Source organism: Psammomys obesus, unplaced genomic scaffold, assembly GCF_907164565.1.
Source record: "Psammomys obesus unplaced genomic scaffold, mPsaObe1.curated_primary_1811, whole genome shotgun sequence".
Classification (NCBI taxonomy): Eukaryota; Metazoa; Chordata; class Mammalia; order Rodentia; family Muridae; genus Psammomys; species Psammomys obesus.
The window spans coordinates 4352970-4370388 of record NW_026596166.1 but is presented as its reverse complement, the minus strand read 5'-3'; the positions used below and the strand labels follow the sequence as shown (position 1 = coordinate 4370388).

Genomic DNA, 17419 nt, shown 5'->3' with positions numbered 1-17419 from the left:
AGCCGCTGTCATTAGTGTCACAAGCTCTGAGCTCACAGGTAGCTGGAGGGGTGCTGTGACCATGAAGAATTGATGTCTTGGTGGCAGCTGCTTCTTCTGAGCCCACCAACAGACTGTCATGAAGCAGTGGTTGCCTATCCACAGAGGTAAAATCCTGTTCCCTAGAGGAAATCAGATGCCCTCTGGACACAAAGCCCTTTCTGCCTCCATAGGAACAACAGGAGCTCGATACCAGCCCAGTGGGGAAAGTAGCCTGAGGGGAGGGTCTTAAGGCATATCTCTTAAGGAGACTCTGAAAGCCATTGGCTACCAAGGTCAAGACAAACCCACCGGCAACCCCAGGGGCAGCCATGGAGAAGCCAAGAGAGGTACTCTGAAGGCAGCCACCCTGAGGTTCTGATGGCACATCAGCTAGTTACAGAACCTAACCTCGGGCCTGGAACTGTGGGTCAGCTACAGTGTTCATCAGAGCAAAAGGTGCAGCCTGCTATGCACCTCCCCCCCACCAGCGTGGCCCTGTTACATTCTTTAAATTGTCACCACTCACTGTCACCGCTCAGCCTCATGCCACTGCTAGGAAGAAGATTATAAAAGGGAACACGGAAAGGAAGGCTGCCTCCCTTTCGAGGCATGCTGGATAGCCAGGGTAAAGGCAAAGTGAAGCCGGGTGTGTTACGCCGAGCTCTTGTTTTAAAGGAGGGGCTCTGTCTAGTTTCTTCCTTAGTAACCGTTTCACTGGGCAATGCAGAAAGACAGACCACGTCAGCCTCTCTTCCTCACGGGCCCCTCAGGAGACTCTGGACTGCTCTCTGTGCTGCAACCTTCAGGATGCATCTGTGTTCATGGAAGGGCCGTAAATCATGTCAACCATGCAGTGAGTGGCATATGGGGAGCGGGGATGCCACGCTGTGTGTCTGTAAGACAGGGGGAGTGGGAAGGAGAAAGGGTGTGGGAAGACAGACTCGGGAGGCAGGCACTGCACAGAGTTTCCTTCTGGGGACATCTTTGTGCTTCTTTCTTTCTGGTCAGCCTCTTCCACCGTCCACCTTTGTCCCCAGGCATCCTCACTGAGGTCCATACCCAAGTGCAGGGAAGGCTGTGTGGGTGAGCAGTGGTGATGAGGAGCGGGTACCGGGGTCACCGTTCTGGCTGTCGTAAGTTCTGGCTCTGCAAGTTTTTTCCCCTGCTTTCCCTTCACTTTAGTCAAGTCAAAAGTCACTGATCCTAGAGAGAGCTCAGGTTTGAATACACAAAGGCAGGGGACCCAGATGGTTTGTTTAGTTGGGCCTGGGGATTGCACTGCAGAGACTGAGAAGATGGGAGTCCGTTAGCCTGAGGGTCACCAGGTGGAGGAGTAAGTACCAAGAGGGTCTGCCTTGCTGGGTAGAGCCTCTGGCAAAGGTCATTACAGTCTGGTTTCCTGGGCCCCCCGAGCGCTGGAGACAAAGCAAAGGTCTCCTAGAGAGAGCCTCTGGCAAAGGTCATTACAGTCTGGTTTCCTGGGCCCCTGAGCGCTGGAGACAAAGCAAAGGTCTCCTAGAGAGGTAGGACCCAGATCCAAGAGTTAGGGTAATTTCAGTAGTCCCAGGCTACCCAGACAGGGGGAGGAGGAAGAGGATGTGAGTGACAGTGAGGTAGGAGAGCCTCAGAGTCTGCTGGCTTTTTCTTCCAACCTCAGCTTCCGCGTGTGTGTGTGTGTGTGTGTGTGTGTGTGTGTGTGTGCATGCGCTCGTGTATGTGTGTGTGTATGTGTAGGGGAAGGGTAATCAAGGAGGAAGAAACAAGCCAAGGTAACTGAGCCAGTGATCTTGGGCATCTGAGATTGAGAAAGGACAGAAATTATTTATAGAGAGCTTTCTTGAGACCAATAAAATCCACCATCCACTGGTTTTTTGTTTTTTTTTTAATTGATCTTTCCATTTTTTTTTTTTTCATAAACGTTAGCTTATTTGACCTTCACAACCTTGGGAAAGTACTGCCACCCACTCTATTAGCCCAGGGAGAAGACCTAGTGTTCTTCCATGGAGATAGCAACAGAGGAAGAAGTGGGATTCCAATCTAGATCTTGCAACATTTTCCTACACTCTAGACCTTCGGCAGCAGAAAGTAGATGGCAGCCCAATGGCCCCAACCTCGAACGTGTGCCTGCAAAGCAGACTGCCACAAAGCAAGAAGAACGGGGGCAAAACCGAGTGTGGTGGTGCACACCTGTAATCCCGGCACTCGGAGAGGCAGAGGCAGGCGGATCTCTGTGAGTTCGAGGCCAGCCTCGTCTACAAAGCAAGTTCAAGACAGCCAGGGCTGCACAGAGAAACCCTGTCTCGAAAACAACAACAAACTGTGGGGCTGAATCCTTTTGGCCTTTAATAGTCTTACAGGTGGATGTGCAGTGGACCGTGAGATATGATGACATTGATCAAAGGCCCCACTTGCTGCTAGAAAGGGTGACCCCTGCCAGTCCTGCTAAGATTACTGATGGTGAAAATTTCAAGAAGTTAACACTGGAGACACCCCAGCCCTTCTGAGTTCCCAAATTACATACAGCCCTCAACCCCCAGCTCCTGGCTAATGCCCCCACAAACTACTCAGATTCGCTGTGTATCATCTCCTTTACTCTTTCATTGCTGTTTAATTTATGTGCCTTCCCCACAGTTATTCTCCAGCTCCGCTCATGCTAATTAATTATGAGCACAGTTCATTTTCCCCTAATAGATTATAAAGTCCTTAGAGACAGATGTTATACTGAATTTGTCTCTGCGGTTCCCCACTCTCCTTTCATGTCTAGCTGGGGGGACAGATTTAAACTTCGCGAGCATACAACAGATCATTATTATAATGGAATTCACCTAGGTTTCGTGTGTGTGTGTGTGTGTGTGTGTGTGTGTGAGTAAGTGTGCACGCATGCACATATTATCTGTGAAATGGATCTGCACAGGTCAGTCCCACTTCTCATTCAGAAAGTGTTATGGAATATGGTTACGGAAGATAAGGGGAAACGTGCTTCCTACAGTGCTTGGGCCACAAATGAAGATGGTCAAGTCCTGTGATAACCAAAGTGATGAAATGCCATAGTCCCCTTTTGAAGGGGCCTAAGACTCTGCTTATGTCTCCAGGCTTCCCAGGAACCAAGGTATCTGGGGATAGAGTGGAGAGAGAAAAGGAAGAAGACAGCATGTCTTATGTCGGAACAGGAAGACAGACAGAGTTACCCCCGAACGTGATTACAGGAAAGGCTGTAGAAGATGACAGCAAGCAGTGATGGTGTTCAGGTCTGATCAGGCAAAGGCCAGCCCCACTGCCAGACACACACCTCCACGCAGCCCATTCAGCTCAAACTTTCCTTATTGGCCTAAGATTTAGGGTCAGAATATCGTTCTCCTGAGTCAAGTTCCAGGGAGACAACAGAAACAGTGGGTAAAAGAGAGCCAACTCATAAAGAATCAGATCTCAGCCAGCAGGGAGAGGAGCCATTTCTGCTACAGATGTCGGGTATCTGTCCCCACACACATGCATGCCACTGTTGAACCACCCAGACAGACTTCAGCCTGTAAGCCACTCTGCTAAATGGCATGCAGGCGCACACACATACCCACACATGTGCGCACACACAGAACACGCATGAGGGAGGAAGAGCCCTGTACCATATCAGGGCTCACATACAGAGACTCTACCACAGCAGGAAGGGATGTGGACTAATGGGGACTGCAAGTGTAACCTTTCTGGCCCCCTTGGCCCCAAGCGGTATCTGCCGAGGCCTCCATCCCGGACCTCTCAAAGAGCCTGGCTGAGCTGTTGCCATTATCTAGCTATGTACAAATTAGTAAAACACTGCTAAGCATAAATCCAATCCTAGCTCCATGCAACAAACTCTCCTTCCTAAGGCACACTCTCTGTTTTCTAAGGGTGCTATCTGTTTTCAGTTTCCTCTTTTCATTTGGACCACAGAGACAAAGAGGCTAATTCTCTCCACGCATAGGCAGGGCGCTAAGCTCACAGGACACCTCTTGTATAGCCCCTCAGACAATTCCTTCATCCAGGCTTTCCTCACAACTACGACTTTGGTCCCAGGTCACTTGGGACGGAGACAGATGGCAGAACCCACTCACCAGCAATGCCACCCTTTCCCTGCTTCTCAGAGCACTTCAGGGAAAGCGGGGAATTCTGAGACCAGCTGCTGAAGTCTGTACTCCCTGGGGAAAGGGTGCTCTCTGAGTTTGGTAAAGATGTTTCGGTCACTGCCATACCAGGGCCCCACCATAGCAAGGAGGGACATGGACCTGATGGGGACTGTGAGTGTAACCTTTCTGACCCCCATGTCCCCAAGAAGTACCTGCCAAGGCCTTGATCCGGGACCTCTCAAAGAGCCTGGCTGAGCTGTTGTCATTATCCAGCTCGTCATCCGGGGCATCCCAGCGGGCATTGATCCGGCTGTACGGTGGCTGGTTGCCCACGTTTTCAAACTCTGTGGCCGATGTCATGTCAGCAGGCTCTTCTTAACAGCTGTGCCTGTCTCAGTCTTCATGGAAGGGTCCCTAGGGGACAGCAACACAGTCAGAGGGTTAGCTTCCAAGCCCTTTGCTCTTTTCCTCAGCGGGAACGTACTAGGATAATCTAAGAGAAGCAGATCCTATGGGAGCCACGCACTGTGCTGCCGCCTGTCAGGGCGTGTTTCTTCCCATGGGGGACGCAGGGTCCGATGTTATAGGATATTGCAGCAGGACTAATGGCAAGCGGCAGTGGCAGTGGCAGGGACCGAGAGCTGCAGGCTGCAGGGTGGGGATGGCCAGCAGGTGGAGACATCAGTTCCAGGGTGCCAGCTTCCTTCAAACCTGCCGCCCCGCGGCTCTGGAGAGCAGCAGGCTCAGAATGACTCAAGAGGCTGGGGTTTGTGAGGTGCGCAATCGAGGAAGAGAAACCCCCGCTCATGGACTGAGATCAGAAGTCTGCCTGGTGGTGGAGGCAAGGACAGGCTGAGAGAGAAGAAGATGAAAGTCTGACTTAAAAGGAACCATCAGTGGCAGTATATCAGGCCACCACTGAGACTCCGGCCCTAACAACTGGAAAGCCAAGCTTTTTTTTTTTTTAAACCCTTCTTGAAAGTGTGAGCATTTGCCAGAATAAGATCTCCTACTGAATCCCTGACCAGACCAAGCAGGCCAGAGCAGCCTGTTGTCCCATCCAGGCTGGCAGCACCAGCCATGGGCAGAGGGAGAATTGGGTCCGTTAGGCACTGACTGCCGAGGAAAAGGGAAGATCCACACGGTTGGTAAATGCTTTCTGAGCAAGTTTGGAGGTGCTCAAGGAAAGACAGGTGGAAAGGGACAAGAATCCAAACAAAAGAAGAAAAAAGAGCAGCAGGTGCGATATCAGTAATAAAGAGAAGAAGCAACCAGCAAGGATGAGGGAGCTGAGGAGGGACTGCGGGGTGCGAGAGGCTGGGAAGAGACATAGACAGAAGGCCGGAGGGGCCATCTTGGTTACCAATGTCCACGGCCTTTGGAAAATTACTCTCTTCCCTCATCTGTACCAGGGAACTCAGGGGATTTTGAGTTCAAGTCTATATTTCAGAATGGAAGGGGGTCCAGAGCCTTCACATTCAATGGAGTAACAGTGGGTAGAGGGGCTTTGGGGGCAAGAGAGGCACTCAATCGGCAAATGTCAGCAACTATTGGCCTATAACCTGCATTCTCACATACTCCAATACGTGCGCTCACATCCCTGACATGTCCCCCAGGACACACACAAGCAGGAGAAACAGTGGGCCATGCTCGCCCACTCTGAGCATGACTGCAATGCCTGCGCATTGTCACCTCAGACTCTTGTCTCCCGGGCTGATAAATCAATCCCACCACATCCCTGTGAGGTAAGCGAGGAGCCAGAATTATCTGCCCTAGCTGCACAAGGGAGAAAAGACACAGGATGAGGCCTCCCCAAGGTCGTCTGGGGCACCCCTGTGGAGGTTTAGACAAAAGGCCAGACTGTAGCCCTATTTATGACCCTTGATTGGCCTGGTCTTAGGGATCCATGGGGACGGTGGGCCCTAGCTGCTGGGGCTCAACAAAGGTATCTGTCACTCAGGCAAAGAGAGCGTGCAATGTGGGGAAGCCAGTCACTCTCCTGCACACAGTATAACCCACACCATGACAGACCTGTGTTCAAGACCACCTTTGTCCCTTTGAACAGCCTGTTCTCCACAATAATCCAGCTGTTTCTAGGGCTGAGATTTCGCTCTCAACAGTCTGAGCAGAGACAGCCGGGAAGGGATTCCTACTCCCCTGGCCTTCACCACCTCCCTGGAGCCAAATGACCACTGGCTTGGAGGCATGAATCACATAGAGGCCGACCACCACCTGCAGCGCCATAAGCTTATCCAGTCCCCCAGAGAGGGGCCGAGCTGCCAGAGGTGAGGTAAGATCCGCCTCTGAAAACCAGAGGTAACCAGACCCTGGCTCACTCGCTTCATCCTGGGCTATTTTTAAGAGTGGCTGAGAGAGGCCCAGGCCGTGGGGCTGGGAGTGAGATTACCTTAGCTATGGCTCTGTAAATAAGTCTGCCCCAGAAAGATGAGCCCAAGCAGGCAGACCAGTAGAACCAGCGTGCGAGACAAGATTGATGGCCCTGGGTACAGGAGAGCAGGGACACACGACAGCAATTCATCCTGCTTAAAAAAAAAAAAAAAAAGACACCACATCCTTCCTGGGACCGCAGCTCACAGAAAACGGCAGCCAGGCAGTGGTCCTGACAGGAAGGTGCAGAGATACATGTGTGTGCTGAATATATGACTCTAGTGTGTTTGCGTGCTTGCCTGCTTGCTTACTAATCCAAGGATCAGATCCCTGGAGACAGATAACACAGAAAGAAGATACCACAGAAGAAATGAGAATGGGGCCTCTTCCTCTTGCCACCTACCCTAGCCCCTACCCAGGTGGCATGTCACCTGAGTCAAGGGGTGGTGAGGTGTGCCCATATGCTCAGACAAAGATGGTGTCATAGAACGGATGGAAGAGCAGGCAGGAAAAAAGCTGGAAGGTTACCTACGGTTATTCTGGAAATAAACAGCACCCCTCACCCCAGGCCAAGACAACGAGCCTGAAACCAAATTCAACCCATGCTTTCTCAGTGTCAAGCACGTCTCCTTTCATTACCGTCGCCATGACCCTTCAAAGGCCTGACAGAAGGAACCACTATGGCTAAAGAGAGAATCGTTATGATGAGGTCTCACACGGGAGGAGACCTCAGGGAACGAGGAACCGCAGAAACAGCATGCAAGGTGTCTCTGAGGGGAACGTAGAAATGGGGTGATGCGATCAGAGCTTCAATGATGTAATTCACCTGTGCACATGGAGTGGCCTTCCACGACTCATGAGGGACTCCCAAACAGGTCTAAACTTGGACCTCACACCCTTGTCAGCAAACGGGAGGCGGTTCGTACAGGTAGTTCATTGTACACTCTCTTCCCAGTTCACCCCAAAGACCAGCAAACCTTTTGTCAGGGTCTGGGTGGGTTCCTCCCGCCCCATCTCCGGAGCCAGCCACATCTGAGAACTGCCATCCCCTGTCTCCAGGAGATATAACAGGACAAGTCCCAAGAAGCTTGCTCATACGCAGCTCAGTATGGAAAAGCCCCCCTGACCATAACAGAGCACCCAACCCGGGACCCACCTGCTTCTGGAATGGGTGTTAGGCCTCAGAATCCCAGCTCATCAACGAGGACCTGAGCACTCATCAGCGAACACAGTTCTCCCCCTGTATGTCCAAGTAGTGTTTTATGTCAGCTCTCCCCCAACCCCCAGTCTCCAAACAGTGACTGGCACTCCCTCTTCCTCCCCAGGTCCCTCAGAGGCAAGAAGCAACAAAGCGCAGGCCCACTTGAGGACTGAGAAATGGCGGCCACATCAGGCCATGCGAGAGGCACTCCTCCTCTGTGGGGCCGAGCAGGGGCTGATGCAGCCACTCATGGGCTGACTTCCTTAAATAGGATTAGACACGCTTGACGTTTGTCTTCTCCAGTTGTACGGTCTGCTCTTACCTGTTTTCTAGTGTGTTCAGTTGCTTATGCCGCCCCAACCTGCTTTTAACCCATTTGATACTATGGCAACCCAGGTCAGGAGATTAAATCCTGCAGTTCCCTTGGTTACTTTTCCGCCATTGCATCACCAACGAGGAAGCGTGCCCTTCTACCCGCTCTGATCATGAAGGCATTGCAACCTAAGCACAGACACCTCAAAGAAGAGGACACGAACACACACCCACCGAAACAGAATGTGAGGACCCAAGAGATGCTATCACAGACCACTTACTCCAGGCACGCCACTGTCTACTCGACATCTCCACCTAAATACTACAGTTCAGGGACTAGAGGGATGCCTCAGTGGGTAAGAGCACTGTCTGCTCTTCCAAAGGACCTGAGTTCAATTCCCAGCAAGACTCATGCCAATTCCAAGGGATCTGACACCTTCACACTAATGTACATAAACTAAAATTAAATAAATTATTTTTAAAAAGTAAGAAAATAATAACACCGCTCAGTCTCAACATGGCTACAACTGGTGCACACAGCTCTCAGGCCGTGGGACTGTCAGCAGCACGGAGCAGCAGTGAGGCCTAGGTAAATGCCACCTGTCAGTGAGCATCCCAGCAGGTGAAAACCACCAGGGTTTCTCCTTCCGGGGTGCTCTCTGCCTTGATACGCTGTGCATGCAGTTTACATGCCTGGCCCCAGGGACAGGGTGTGGCTTAGGATTCGGAGCTCTAAGACCGCCTATAGTAGCCAGCGTCCAGGGGCCCCATGCATTTGTGATACTTTGCAATTCTTGACTGTTGCTGTTTGGTGAGGTCATTCACAGTCCCTCCTGCTGCAACTCCCGTCATTAGTCAGGGGCTTCAGACTCACATGTCACAACTTGCCTGCCCCTCATCATGGAAAAAAAATCTATTGAGAAGCATCTCTGGTCACATTGCAGCTGCCGGAGCAGGGGTGGGTGGTGGGAATGGCGCTCTGCCAGGCCCGACAGGGACTTGGTTGGAAACAGGTGCTCCTTAGCACTGACACGGGGATTGGCTTTTAAGGACAGTGTCTCAGAGCACTCAGACCCGGCTCCACTGGGAGCAATTGGAGAGGAGGAGAGAGAGGAGGTCTTATGTGAAGGGTGAGCATCCCTGATCTATAATGCTCTGAACGCTGAAGCTGTTTCAGCTTTGACGTAATTTTTCAAGCAGAAAATTCCATGCCTGGCCTCATGTGGTGGTTCACGACCCACAGTCAGGGTCAGTTAAAAATGCCACACAAAATTGCCTAAGGCTAGCCAGGTGTGGTGGCGCACACCTGTGACCCCGGTACTGGGGAGGCAGAGGCAGGCAGACCTCTGTGAGTTTAGAGGCCAGCCTGCTCTACAAAGGGAGTCCAGGAGAGCCAAGGCTACACAGAGGAAGCCTGTCTCAGAAAAACAACAACAATAAAAATTACCTAAGGCTATGTATGCAAGATGTACATGAAACATACATGAATTTTATACGTAAACCTGGGCACCTGTTATGTAGGAATATATATTCAAATATTCCAAAAATCAACAAAAAGATTTTTAAAAAAAAATCTGAAATACTTTAGACAGACCCCAGGCCTTTCATCACTGTCTGTAATGAGTATGCTCTGTTGGTATTTCCAGACTCGATAGCAAGCTGCAGAAAACTGATGCTTCCTCTCTAGACTCATTTTTTTTTTTTTTTGGTTAAGATTAACATTGATTTATTATTCTCTTGGGATACATAGTAGATGAATTAAAAAGGTAAATGTCCACTTTTTTCCTTTCATTAGGACTCATTTTTTTGTTAAGATTAACACGGATTTATTCTCTTGGGATATATAGTAGGTGAATTAAAAAGGTAAATGTCCACTTTTTTCCTTTCATTAGGACACGCACACACACACCCTTCCCCCCATCCACAGTCCTTTCTCTCTCCTCTGCTTTAGAAAAGTGGGAAACAAGCGGAACAAATGGGAAATCTCTAGCAGCTGACCTGGAGTGAGACACGTACGGAATTTGTGACACCATCTACCTTGCTTCTACAGTGTTCTCGTAAACATTTTGAAGCCAGTTATGAAGGCTCATGCTTAGAATCCCGGCGAGGCCGAGACAGGAAGATTCGCCAGGAGTTCAGGCCACAGTAAGAATCAGGCCAACGTGGGCCATACGCTGAGACTCTGTCTCAAAATGCAAATAAAAAAGGCTTTAATAAAATTTATACTTAGTGACACACTAAATTTCTAAAATATAGTAGTCTAGCATCCATGAGATATGGTCCTAGAGCCTCAAGTAGACGCTTAAAGTGCCAGCTAGTTCTGAACTCTAACTCCGTGTGTGTGTGTGTGTGTGTGTGTGTGTGTGTGTGTATGAGTGCTTTTCTCTACCCAGACAGAGCTATAATAAAGTTTATAAATTAGACACAGCAGAGCAACACAATAATAATGGAGCAATAAAACAACTGTACCTACATAGTTTAAGAAAATTGCCAGCCTTGCTACTCCTGTACATTGTTCCATTAAGCAAAATACGAGTTCCTTAAATTCTAGACTGTGACGCCACGAGGGTCAACCAGGTGCTCGGAAGAGACGCTAAGCGAGTTACGGGTAGACGGCATATGCATCGTGGATATGCCAACTGAAGGATGACAAAGCAGGAAGTTCACGATTTCAGCACGCTACCGCACACAGGGCAAAGCTTACACATTTATCTCTGACGTTTCTCATTTCATACTTTCACATTGCCATAGCCACTGGCACTGAAATCACAAAACCTGAAGCCACCGGTGAGGGGAGAGCTGCCAAGCAGTCAGAGGCCTGAAACACAGCGGTGCTTAGAAAACAAGCCAGCGTTGCCTCGGCCCCAACACGTGGCACAGCCTGGCTTCTTCTGCTCCCCCCCTTCTTAGCTCATCTCCCCTCTGCACGACGTGGGACCTTCAAGCCCTCTTTCTTCTTTTCGAAAGGTATGAAGAGTTAGGCATGCCGGGCCTACATTTTGGAGCAACCATCCACGACTGTTCCTTTCCCATTTCCTAAGACTCTTCTTCTTGGATGTCACTTCCTGGGCCGTCCTCCGCCGGCACTCTAGCTAAGGTGAGTCCTCTCTCTCTGTCACCCTTGGTCTCAGCATTCTGACTCACTGCCTAGACTGTTGGCTCCGTGTAGGCACGCAGTAGCCATGCCCACTTTACTCCTTGCATCCTAGTGCTCAATAAACAGTATTCTCCTAGAGATCTATTCTCTTTCTGGGGCCCCTCCACCTCCACCACACCCCTCACCCCACATACTCATTTCCCCAGTTAACCCGGCTATGCGCACCAAACACTCATGAATAATAGCTATCATCCTCAAGGCCAGGTGCCGCGCGTCTGTAGAGCGCCTTTCATTTACCATTCCTTCACCTTAGAACGCTTTCTCTTTGCTTCAGGCTGTCACCACTGCTGGCCTGGCTCTGTACAATGGTCCATTTCTTCCTATGTTCGGGCCTTTCAACCTATCCCTCCTAAGGACACACCCTCCTCTGGAAGATTCCAACAGTGCAATCTAATCTCAAACTATCGCATCGGGGGCTGAGCTCCTCTCTCCCTTTGCTGACTCTGCTCAGTGTATTGTGTGTGTGTGTGTGTGTGTGTGTGAGAGAGAGAGAGAGAGATATCCCATACACTGAAGTTCAGCTCACTCGCTCTCCTCCCACTTGTATTTGTTTGTTTGTTTGCAATGAACACACTTTTTTTTCTCACTTAGAGACACGATGCAGAGCAGTGCTTTCAGAATTTAATTGGGGTTACCTTCCCCCCCACCTCCCTTTCTGGGTCCTCCACCACTTCTAGGCCCAAGAGGAAGGGGCAGTCAAAATGGGATTAAGAAAACTGGGAGCCTAGACACTGACTTACTTCCCAGTCTTCCTGCCAACCCTCAACCTCAATTGCCATGGCCAGGGGCACACAGTCCTCCCTACTGCCCATTCCCCAAACCCTGGGATGAGTGTTGTACTACTTAGTTTTTGTCAACTTGACACAAACCAGAGTCATCTGGGAAGAGAGAACCTCAGTTAAGGAACTGCTTCCATCAGATTGGCCTGTGGGGCATCCTCGTGATTAATGATGAATGTGGCAGGGCCCAGCCCACTATGGGCAGAGCCATCCCCTGGGCAGATGGTCTTAGGCTGTACGAGAAAGCAGGCTGAGCAAGCCAAGGAAAGCAAGCCAATAAGTGGCACTTCTCTGCAGCCTCTACTTGAGTTCCTGCCACCAGACTCCTGCTTTGAGTTTCTGTTCTGACTTCCCTCAGTGATGGATGGTGAGTGACCTGAAGTTGTAAGATGAAATAAATTCTTCCCTCCCTGAGAGTTTTGGTCATGGCATTTATCCCATGTTCTTCAAGTCTTTGCCATCTTAAGCCCAAATCTTTGCCATCCTCTGCCTTCTCCCTTTCATAACAAAACTTCTTGACAGGGTTGCCAAAAACATAAACAGGTAATTGACATAAGCCAAAACCCAGGAGGCTGAAACAAGGCCAAGAGACAGTCAAGACTTTCAGAAGTGAGAAATGCAGATTAAAACAAGGAGGCGAGGGCAAATGTTAGCAAGCTAGAGAATGCAAATGATGACGTAGAAGGATGCTGACAGCAGTGTGGGCTGGACCACACTGCCGGACATAAGCCTACAAGCCACCTGCTGAACAAATACACAAGGCTGAGAAACGGACCTGAGATGACAAGAGCGGGACCTGTAGTGGGCATTCTATCTGGAGGTCAAGGAGACTGGGGTGGAAACACGGCAACCCAGTCATGCTGGTGATCTGTCATCAACGTCCAGTTGACAGTCACTGTTGCTCCTGATGCCTCAGACAAACCCTCCCAGCAACGTCTTCCTCTGTGGCTAGACCGTGTGGCTAAAGGGCTGGGCAGCGGCACTGGGGCCCGAGCCCCTACGGACCTCTGCACGTTTTAAAACCGCTGACCCAATCTACGCTTCAGTGCCCTCATTCACAGGACTGAAAAGGGCGGCGGCCCCCCTAGACGCTTCCGGACGAGAAGACCTTCCCCCACTTCATGCGGAAGTCTTTCGTGTCTCCTTCCTCGTGCCGAAGAAATGCCAGTCACAGAACGCTTTCAACCCCCGACATCTCCACCACCACAAACAAAAGCATCTATTTTAAAAGGCTGACTTTTAAATAATGTATAAGTTACGGGTGCCAATTTATTCATTCACGTTGGAACTTTTACAATAATTCAATTAAAGCTCATCTTTTTTAGCAGTCGCCCAGGGCCCACAAGGACTCCTGAGGGAACAGGTGCTGGCCAAGGGGTTTCCCATGCCTGGCCAGGGCACCAAGCCTGACTTCACGGGGCCAGCCCCTGGGGACACTGAGGAAGTTGTCTGCAAGAGGCAGCTCCAGACGCAAGCAGAGGTCACTGCAACTTCTTGAGCTAGTTCACCAAATTCACAAAATGAAGACTGAGAGATACACCGCCTGTTTTTTTGTAACTCGCAGCCTGGGCTCTGTGGCAGTTTATAGTCTCTCCATCACGACCGTGTAACTTCACCTCATCTCTTCTTCCAGTGTGTGTGCTGGATATTGGGTGGGCCGGAGGAAACTGCAAAATGGAGTTTATGTCTTGCCCACATCAGGGCTGAGGAGAGTGATGTGAACCAAGGAGGAAGCCTTACTTCCTGCTCATCTAGGGAAGCCGTTTCCTTCTATCTTGCGGCGCTGGTTTCTTGGTTCTAGGAGCTTAGGGGCAAGGATCAGAGAATGATGGGGAGGGGTTTTACAGCTAAGAGATGCAGGTCGCTTCTCCTGCAGGCTCCCCTAAGGAGAAGGATGACTGAAAAATGTGTCTGAGCTGTGTGAGCAGAACGCAGAGTGCCAAGATGTAGTTGTGCCAAGTAGTTGTGCCACAACTGCTCAGGGAAACTGAGGCACAGAGTGGCTTTGTAGAGGTGATTTGTAGAAGGATACGAAACTACTAAGAATGGCAGTTATGATTTCGAGCTAGGTCTATCTTTTTGACAGAACAGGATAATACTAGCCATGCTGATGACAACGCTGTTTAATGGTTTGTTCAGGTGGGCACGCTGTATATGCAGCTATGCACATTAAGGTCTTAATAATTCTCGGTTCCCTTCTGTGATGGTTCGTATTGACTTGTCATCGTGACAGGATCTGGAGTCACCTGGGAGGCAAGCCTCCAGACACATGTGTGAAGGACTGTCTAGGTTAGATTAGCCTCTGGCCATGTGTGAGGGACTGTTTTCTTTAGCTTTAGGTGGGCAGCACCATTTTCTGAGGTTGGATCCTGGACTGAATAAAAAGTGGAAAGTTATGGGGGCTGGAAGGATGGCTCAGCAGTTATGAGCACTGATTGTTCTTCCAGAGAACCTGGGTTCAAATTTCAGCACCCACATGGCCACTTGCAACTGTCTGTAACTCCAAGATCTGATACCCTCACACAGACATACATGCAGGCACAACACCGTGGACATAAAAACAAAAAATAATAAACTTCAAAAAGGTGGAGGAATTATCTGAGCATCACCCATCTCCTGACCAGCCGTCTGAAACTCTATGACATCCCCACCTCAATGGATTGTACCCTCACACTGTAAGCCAAAACAAACCCTTCATTGAGCTGCTCGTCTCAGCATATTTCACCAAAGCAGCGACAGGCAAAAGAGTAGCTAAGACATCACTGGCCCCTGGCTCTGCTTCACAATCATCCAGAGCAGCAGCTCTCAGCCTTCCTAATGCTGCAACCCCCTAATACAGTTCCTCACGCTGTGCTGACCCCATAAAACTGTCTTCATTGCTACTTCATAACTGTAATTTTGCCTCTGTTGTGAATCACAAAGTAAGTATCTGATATGCAGGATATTTGATATGTAAACCCCCCCCCCCAAAGGCTCCTGGCAGGACTTTTTGATAGAATCAACAAGCTGACTTTAAAATTTCAGTGGAAAGATAGGCTAGAAAAATAGGAGTCGAAAAACATTTAAAACATTTATAGATTTAAAAAAAAAAAAACCTCCTACCACTCCATTTCAAACTTAGCATAAAGCTGAAGTCATCAAGATAGTAAAAAATGTCACGCATGGGGACACACACCTCCAGTCCCGGCAGTCAGGAGGCAGGGGCAGAGGCAGGCAACCGTCTCTTAGTTTGAGGCCAGCCTGGTTTACATGGTGAGTTCCAGGACAGCAGAGTATGGTACAAGGCCAGCCATACATGCAGATGTATGGCAATAAATGGGAACATACAACCAATTCCATTTCTAGCTTTATTTGTTTATTTATTTTATTTTTTGTGCTTTGCCTGTGGGTATATCTGTGTGCCACGTGCAAACCCGGTGCCCTCAGAGGTCAGAAGAAAAGGTTGGATCACTTGTAACTAGAGTTATAAATGGTTGTGAACTGCCATGTGGGTGCTGATCTCTGTGGGTTCGAGGCCAGCCTGGCCTACACAGTGAGCTCCAAGATAGTCAAGGCTACACGGAGAAGCCATGTCTCAGAAAATGGGGGGGGGGGGAGTGTGGAGGAAAGAAAAGAAAAGAAAAAAAAGAAACAAAAGAAATCCTTAGCTGAAAATGAGCAAAAGGTTTCTAAAGACACTTTTCTAGAAAAAGCGTAAAAAAAAAAAAGAAAGAAAGAAAAAGCGTGTGGCTGGCCAGTTCAGCACAAGGAACGTTGTGCAACTTCGCAGGGAGAGACACATCAAAGCCATAATAACAGAAAGCAGTATAGGTTTATTCAAATGGCTTATGTAAAAACACTGAGACTCCCACACATCGCCTTTGAGATGCAGAATAGTGCCACAGCTATAGAAAACAGTGTGACGGAGATTAAACATGCATTTACCATATGACCTTCGAAATCCCACTCCTAGGCATTTACCCAAGAACAGTGAAAACTTCTGTTCACACACAAACTCCCATGCAAATATTTATAGTGACTTTATCAACCAAAACTTGGAAACGAACTAAATGCTTATCAACTGAAGAATGGCTAAGCCAACTGGTAACATCCACAAAGCAGAATATTACTCAGTGATAAAAAAAAAAAAAGATGATATACACACATTGATGAGTCACACATGCGTTATGCTAAATTAAAAAAATATATAAAACCAGAAAGCTTCCTATTATGTAATTTGATGTTGTGACATTTTGGAAAAGGCAAAACTCCAGGGATGGAAGCAAATCAGGGATACCAGGAATCAGAGTTGGGACAAGAGGCTGGAAACAAGAGAACGCTGGAAATGGCTGTGGCAGTACTCACGCAGCCGTGCATATTCACCAAACCTACCAAAATGTAACCCGAAATTTAGAAAGCATACGTAAATTTTACCCGAATAAACCTAAACATAAAATAACAAAACTGAAATTATAAATAAATACAAAAGACCAAAAAGCATTTATGAATACTTACTAATTACAGTCACATTGTTATTAACTGCTCTGACAATAATAATTTAGGAGAATTATTATAATTCATTTTTACATAAAGAGAGGTTTTTGTTTTTGTTTTTGTTTTCAGCAAGATGTTGGAATGTAAATACCTATAGAGAAGTATTCTGGGGGTTGGAGGGATGTCTCATGGGTTACCGCTCTTGGCAAAGGACCAGGGTTTGAGCCCCAACACCCAGTTGGGGACAGGGGCTTACTATATTCACTTGACCTGCAGAGGATCCCAGGATCCAGTCCGGCTTCTTTAGATACCTTCACATTCATGTGTACAAACACACACGCGCACACACACAAACACACAAGTGCACATTAATAAAATAAAACAAATCTTAAAAGACTTCTCCCCATGTCCAAGTCATCTAAAATATAAATAATGAGAAAAGTAAGTATAAACAATGGCAACAAGTAAAGTGGGATTCCAAAGGCAGGAAACACTATTTGCAGGTGGAAAGGCCCTCCGAAGAAACGGTTGAGAACACAGAGCGGTAATTTTTATTGTTCAGTGTAAGTGCTATCTATCAGGAACTTTTCTCAAGCCATTTCTCCCTGACAGTCTTTCTAAGTCTGTTATGCAGGTGAGGGGCCACACCATTAATCAGTGCAGCTAGACAAACCAGGAGCTGGAAATCAAATTCTCTACCTGAGGCTTCAGATGGTGGAGCCGATGTCTGAACATGTTTTTTTTTTTTTTTTCTGTCCACAGCACCTCGAGCAAAACTCTCTTTCTCTTGAGACAAGCTCTCGACGGGTCCCTGTCACCCCCGGGTCCTTCGTGAGAGCCAGCTGCCCCTTGCTTTTCTGGCTCTTGAAAGTGTCCCGTAAACCCCACAGGCTTGTTTGAGTTTTCATCAAATATGAATGATGAGAGCCAAGAGAATGAAGTCTGTGTGTGTGTGTGTGTGTGTGTGTGTGTGTGTGTGTGTGTGTGTGTG

At 48.7% G+C, this 17419-nt stretch overlaps 1 protein-coding gene across 1 annotated transcript in view; it reads right to left on the bottom strand.

Annotated features, from left to right (window-relative positions):
• Sptb (spectrin beta, erythrocytic) overlaps nucleotides 1-17419 on the bottom strand; it is a 117409-nt gene that overhangs the window by 62577 nt on the left and 37413 nt on the right. The window contains exon 2 of the mRNA XM_055595459.1: nucleotides 4331-4532. Coding sequence (XP_055451434.1) covers nucleotides 4331-4478 — 148 coding nt within the window. The 5' untranslated portion in view covers nucleotides 4479-4532. The remainder of the gene's footprint in view (nucleotides 1-4330; nucleotides 4533-17419) is intronic.